Source organism: Cajanus cajan, chromosome 3 (assembly GCF_000230855.2).
Source record: "Cajanus cajan strain Asha chromosome 3, NIPB_CcT2T_4, whole genome shotgun sequence".
NCBI classification, from domain to species: domain Eukaryota; kingdom Viridiplantae; phylum Streptophyta; class Magnoliopsida; order Fabales; family Fabaceae; genus Cajanus; species Cajanus cajan.
In genome coordinates, this window is record NC_138519.1 from 25942014 (window position 1) to 25949755 (window position 7742).

The 7742-nt window shown below is 26.0% G+C and overlaps 1 protein-coding gene across 1 annotated transcript; it reads left to right on the plus strand.

The window, feature by feature from the left end:
- Positions 1 to 4514: 4514 nt before the first annotated feature.
- Positions 4515 to 6947, plus strand: LOC109791178 (uncharacterized protein At1g28695). The gene is made up of 3 exons (XM_020350444.3): positions 4515 to 4839; positions 5081 to 5476; positions 6368 to 6947. The coding sequence occupies exons 1-3, from the start codon at positions 4687 to 4689 to the stop codon at positions 6866 to 6868; spliced, it is 1050 nt and encodes a 349-aa protein (XP_020206033.1). The 5' UTR covers positions 4515 to 4686; the 3' UTR covers positions 6869 to 6947.
- The last annotated feature ends 795 nt before the right edge of the window (positions 6948 to 7742 follow it).

The following is a 7742-nucleotide window of genomic DNA, read 5'->3' on the forward strand; positions in this document are numbered from 1 at the left end:
CGCAGCTTCGCTATCCAAACCATACCCTAACAATACATCTTTCTAGTTGATAGTGTATGGGTAGCTCCCTACATGTACTCCTAGACTACCTTAGGTGTGTTGTTTAGGCAGCACACCAGTGATATGTGATATGTGATATGTGATTGGCGCCACATGCATGCATTTATGAGTCGAGTCCATGACATCATTGCATGATAAATGAGTGTGCATGTGATACTGATGTGTATGTGTATTGTTTACATGTGATTTGTGCTTGTGACTTGTATTATGTTTGTTGTGTGTGTGCTGTCTAACCTTTATTTTTGCACCTGAACCTGAGTGAGATGTTTCTCACTCCCTTGTTGTTCTATGTGTATTTTATTGTGTTGCAAGTGATCATCAACATGAGGATGTTGGTGATGAGGCTTAGGCTTCAGTTGGGCGTGCTCTGATAGGATATGTGGCATCGGGGCGTAGTTAGGCTTAGTTTAGGATTTCATTATTATTATTTTGTTTTGGAAAAACTCATGTTTCATTTTCATATAAATTCCGCATTTGACCATGATTTAAGTTTACGAATGTAAATTCTCTACTCTTATGTTAATGGAACCATTGCTTTAATTCTAAAGATTTTATTTAACCCAAGAAGATGTTTTTTTTATTATTATTATATATGTATGTTGGGGATAGAGGGTGTCACAGTGACTACCCTAGAGTAAGAAAGAGTCGGTGGGGAGCTAGTGGGAGTGCTAGTAAACCGAGAGCTATGGGGAAAGTATTTGCCTTGAGTGGTGCTGAAATCGCTCAATCCGAATACTTAATCCAGGGTATGTGTTTCATCGATGAGACTTCTTTAGTTGTTCTGTATGATTCTGGTGCAACTCACTCTTTCATATCACATGCTTGCGTGTCCAAATTGAAACTACCTGTGTCTTGTTTATCCTTTGAGTTGATTGTGGACACGCCAACTAGTGGGTTAATTTCTACTCCCGATGTTTGTTTAATATTATATGACAGTTTTAATTTTTTATGTTACATATTTAAATTAATCAAATTTTTATAATTATATGATATGAAGTTAATTTTAATAATATTTTTATTTAAATTTATAATTTGAAATAATTTTTTTAAGTAAGTATGAAGAAATATATTTTATAATCAAAAGATAAAATTGACAATAATTTATATTCCATAAATGTTAATATTTACAAAATATACTAGTTTTTCTTTCGCGTCAATGTTGTAAAATTTCATCTTAAACTAATTTGGGTTAGTTGGAACCACTTAAACATTTATTGTTATATATGTATTATTCTAACAAGGTACCATTTTTTTTTATAGAGAAAGATAAAGTTGATGTTAAATAACATGAAATTCTTATAGATTTATTTACTTAAACCTCTAATAAACTGTAATATTGATGGACAACTACTTCAATGACAATATTTTTTTTTGTTTGATTGTTATATGTGTATGATATTTAGTTTGACAATTTTTATTTTAGATCAAAATTAATTTCAAATTAGAATTTATTTTAAATTATAATTTTTTTAAAAAAAATTAAGTGGATTGATGGACCGACCTGTTTAATCCACCACCTTGTGGTGGGTTAAACCAAATTAAAATTTTTTGTCATTAAAGTTGGTGAACTGGAGATGACCAACCCACTTAAAAAGTGGACTAAACCAAATAAGACACGTCGATCCATTTTAATGACCCTATATAACACACATATGATACTAATCAAAATTACCTTAATTATATAATCTATACCATTATGTAAATAAAATTGTTTTTCAATAACTACTTTTAATTTTCATATTTAGTTAAACTAATATCCTTAATATTATAATTATTTATTTTTAATTTTTTGTTTGGTTTTTGTATGGTTTTATTTTATTTTATTTATTTTTTCACTTGAACTATTTCCGTTTCTCACTCACAATCCAAATTATGTAACTGCTCATGTCTTAGTTAAGATTTGAAAACTTTTCATGTAAATGAAAACTATCGTTAATCTTTGATGCAAATGACAACTTCTAATGTAAGCAAAAAAAAAATAAAATTAAAACTTTTCGTTACTTACACAATTACTCTCTCACTCATCTTATTATTTTTAACATTTTTTTATTTAATATCGAGGCACAAAGTCATATACCCCAGTTATTATAATAAAAAACATAAATAACAATGATTTGTCTACGTATAAAAGGTTAATTATTATAAAATATATTATCATTAATGTTAGATGGATTCTTCTATAATTTAATTTATATATTTATTGAATTGTTAATATTTTAACATATATGTGATGTGTCAATTTCAAACCTCGTCAATATGACATATGTTATTTGAATCTATTTATGAATTCATCAGTGTATTATTATATGATATATCTATTTTAATATGTAAAAGGAATATCACTTTCAATAACTACCTTTGATTTTTATTTTTACATGTATCATTTTATCCTTTATTTATTTTTCATAATTTTCTAAGACTATCTTTTTCTATGAATAATTTCTCATTCTTTTCCTTTTTTTTATTTTACTCTGAAATTATTATAACTATTTATAAAAATAATTATTATTTTTAATACAGACATAGAATACCTTTTCCTGCTATATAAATATAATATAAATTTAATAAACATATCATCTGTCTATAATTTATAAATAAATAAATAATATAAAGGGAATAATTTTTTCTCTTTAAAACTTTCCTTTTAAATATTTCTTTCCTCCAATAATTTTCACCTGTATGTAATACTGCTATATATAAAATAAATTGTTATTGAAAATAATTATAATAAACAAATAAATATATCAAAATAAAAGGGAAAAATGGATAAAAATATTTTAATATTTATTAATCATTATTAGATTTTTATAAAATTTAACCGTTAGACATTATAAAAATTATTTCCGTGAAATAAAAGAAATCATCTAATGTTCATCAAAATAAATAAATAATCAAGAAGTAATATTAAATATTATATTTATTGAAGAAGATATACCTTAAAATTAGTAAGAATAGGACTTCATTTTTTTTTTGAAGCAAGTAAGAATAGGACTTAAGACAATAATTAATACATATTCATATATTATGTTATTATAGATTTCAATATTTTATTTGAAGATGTTTTATCAAATAATTAATATATAAAGAAATACTTTTTTCTGTAACTATTTTTTTTCTCCATAATTTATGAACGCTGATATCTTTGATTATTAGAAAAATTAACTTTAATAATTATTATTAATAACTCTGAGATAATCATTTATACTATTATATTTTTATTTATTTATTTTACTTTTAAAAATATTTAAAGGTAGAAAATGTGTCTTTCTCTCTAATATTGATAAAATTAAAATAATATTACTAAAATAAACCGTGCGGTATCGAATCTAGTATTAATAAATATAATAACTAATATATCATAACTAAAATTGTACCTGTCTGAAGGGCATACTAAGTCTTCTCGTAGTCCAAAGGCCGAACGAAGGCTCCGATCCAATACGCTGGTGAAGGGGTTGGTACCTGCAAAAGGCACTTCAATGCTCAAGTCAGGACAAGCACGAATATCTAGGATAATTAATGAACAGTGACGTTACCTTTGGTCCTGAGCTATTTATACTGATATTTATGGGCCTTGGGCCCCATGGGCCCTGCGACATATTTACCGTATTAGGTAATACACCTTAATCGACTAATTAACCTCTAATATTTGATTAAGAGTACCAAATGATGTTAGGCTGATCCTGGTGGCCGATTGGCATTCGGCTTCCTGGTTCTGCCATTCGGCGGCCGATGGGGTGGTGGCCGAACCCCCCTACCTGTACAAAAATAAATCATCAAGTGTTCATCAAAATAAATAAACAATTAAGAAGTAATATTAAATATTATATTATTAAATAAAATATACCTTAAAATTATTAAGAATAGCACTTAAGACAATAATTATTACATATTCATATATTATGTTATTGTATATTTCAATATTTTATTTGAAGATGTTTTATCAAATAAATATTTTAAATATTGAAACATAATAAATATTTTAATATCCTTAAAATATAAATTATATATATATATATATATTTATTTATTTATTTATTTATTTATTTATTAAATGTAATAAACGTATGACATTTAATAAAAATATCCTTAATATATTATTAGTAAAATTTATTTCTCAAAAAATTCAATAAGAATAATTTATTTATTAAATATAATATGTAGTCCAATTGTTTAATATAAAAATAAGTGAAGTTATTTTAATATATTTATCAACTTATTAATATTAAATTAATATATTATCTAAGTTCCTCCTTTAAAAAAAAAATATATATATATATATATATATATATATATTAGCTTAGTTGTTTGATTAAGGTATAATAATTGTTTTTTAATTTTATTATTAATATAAAATATCCACTAGTTAATGATAAATTTTTATTTGAGACTTTACTTAAAGTGACTAATCACAGTTTTCTTTTCAAATATAAGAGAGTCTAAAACTTTGCTTAAAATAATCAATTAAGTTCAATATCATTTAACGTTAATATATTAAATATAAATCTTTTGTTACCAATATTGGTTTTAATAATACAAATAATATATATATATATATATATATCCTTTAACCCTATACAAATATTTAGTTTTGTGTACTCGTACAAAGAAACGGAGAGATAGAGAATCATGTTTAATCCTAAACAAAAATTTGGCAGTTTTGCAATCGCAGCAACATCACTCTTCGCTGGGGTTATTTTGTTGTACCACTACTGCTCCTCTTTTTCCTCCAATGAAATAGCCTTATTCCAGAAAGAACAACTCTGCAAAAAAACAAATTTTGTAAGTTTCAGATCTTCCATATTCTATTTCTTACATCAAAACGAATCTTGGGTATTCTTCAGAAATCACGACTATTCTACATAATCTAGTTGAAATTTAATTTCAATTCTACATATATAATCAAAAGAGTAACGCTCCATTGTCATAGATGACTTTAACTTATATTGCATCAAGTGTATATGGAGTTTGATTTTTTTTTCTTGATTATATTTTTTTGTTCATTTGTTCATACATATTGTAGAATACCACCAACATTGAAGCATATGGAGATGCCCTTGATTCTAGTTTGGCTAAAGCCTCAATGAGAAACAAAACAGTGATAATTGTTGTAGTAAACAAGGCCTATGTAGATCAAGATGTAGAGAGTGATAGCACTATGCTTGATTTTTTTCTTGGTAATCTTTGGCTTGGAGAGGGAACAAGGTCTCTTGTTAATCACCTTTTGATAGGAGCAGTTGATCAAACAGCCTATGATCGGTGTCAATTTCTGAAGTTGAATTGCTTCAAATTGGAAATAGATGGAGTTGATTTTGAAGGTGAGAAAATCTACATGTCTCAAGATTATATCAAAATGACGTGGATAAAGATTCAATTTGTGTTGAAAGTTCTCAAACGTGGCTACAACGTTGTTTTCACGGTACATACCCTTTTCATCCATTTTTCGTCTCGTACAGTAGCTCTTTCTCGTGTTTAAGTGCACAGAATTGAATTGTTGATCTAAAATTAGCTTATATTCTTAATATTCTTTTTTCTTCTTTTGAATGTCAGAATTAGTCAAAAATATTCTCTCAACCAGTTTTGAATTGAACATCCAATTTTCATATTCCAAAATATAACTTATGTATTCATAGATATTTATTACAAATTTTAATTATAAAATGAGTTACATATTAAAAAATGTTTCCTTATCATAAATTTTGATTATTATACAATTAATAACAAACATTTGGGGATGGATATAATATCAAATTTTGAAAAAATAAAATACGTTAATTAGAAACATGTTTTTTTTTAATTAAATAATAAAAAAAGATACATTTTTTTTATTTGACTGAAGAGAAAATAAAAAATAAGTTTTTTTTTTAACTTTCTTTTTTCATTTTTTTCTTTAAATCTAATTGATTTTTTCCCATCCTTGTTTTGTTTTCATTTTACTATTATTATTAGGTAATATTATATAATTAGGTTGGAGAGAGAAGAAAACACAAATTTTACCAAATAAGACTGATATGTTTACTGTAAAACTTATTAATCACTGATTACATTTCATAAAAGTTGAATCTTTCTTTGTTTAACATGATCGTATGATTACTCAACAAAAGAGAATATCCAAGGCCTTAAATATAATTTGCTTGTAATTGTTCACAATCTATTGATATAATCCCAATGATAATGTAAAAAGGAATGTTGCGTGAATTTAAGTTTAGCTTCTCATATAAAAAAATGAATAGTTAAATGTAGAATTATATCAATTTTACTTTTCAACCTTCATTTCTCTTATTCATATGTAACATTTTTTTTCTCATAGGACACTGATATAATGTGGTTAAGAAACCCATTTATTAGGTTAAGCAAGAATGAGACAGAAGATCTCCAAATTAGTACAGATAGATATCTTGGTGATCCTTGGTCAAAAAGTCCAATCAACACTGGATTTTACTTTGTGAGGTCAAATAACAAGACTATTTCCCTATTTGAAACATGGTATGATCAAAAGGATAATGTCACAGGAAAAAATGATCAAGATGTGCTTTTGGACCTCTTTGTAAATGGTATAATCAAAGATTTGAGGCTTAGAGTTAGGTATTTGGATACCCTTTATTTTAGTGGATTTTGTGAAGATAGCAAAGATTTTAGGGAAGTCATCACCGTCCATGCCAACTGTTGTAGAAGCATCACTGCAAAAATGGCTGATATGAAGATGGTTCTTCAAGATTGGAAGCGATTTAGGAGGTTGGGGGTTAATTCTACTGTGAATCCCCAATGGACTAAGCACAATTGGTGTAATCAATCTTGGAGAAACCTCTAAAAAATATCTTTAATAGTATTTGTATGATAATGGAGAACATTCATGCGTAACACATGTATTATCACTACAACAAAATCTATTATTACCGACAATTATTTAACGGTAATAAATTAATTGTCTTTATTTTATTATTTAATAAAAGAATTAATGATTAATATATAATGGCCACTAAAAATGTATTTACATCATACCAAAATTTACTATTAGTGACAATTATTTATTTAAAAAAATTTAGTCTCACATCGACTAGAAATAAGATAATTAAAGAGTATATAAATGGATGATAACTCTTACCTTACAAGTTTGTTTTGTAGGGTTGAGTTAGACCTATAACTTACTATTCTAAGTTGGTATGAAATTAATCATTATTATCAAACTCAATAATTCCTAAACTTGAGGGGATCGACTATTGATAAGATAATTAAAAAAATAAGAAAATTAAAAAATATATATAAGTAGAAGATAACTCTTATCTTACAAGTCCTACATCAACTAGAAATAAGAAAATTAAAAAGAATATATAAGTAGAAGACAATTCTCATCTTACAAGTCCCACATCGACTAGAGATAAAGTAATTAAAGAGTATTTGTACTCATCTTACAAGTCTCACATCGATTAGAAAATAAAAAATGTCACAAAAAGTTATACACTTTTTTCTACCATTATAAGGATTTTTACCAGCATTTAGAATAATTGCCAATAAATATTTTATACAATGACTAATGTAAAAATGCCGGTAAAAGATTTTGTAACAATTTTTATTGCCACTAAAAGTCATATTAAATGCCACTGTACTAAAAATAAAAGTTAATCTTTTACTTTTGTGAGTGATTTACTTAATGATTTAGAATAGAATTACAATTTTCCTAAAGT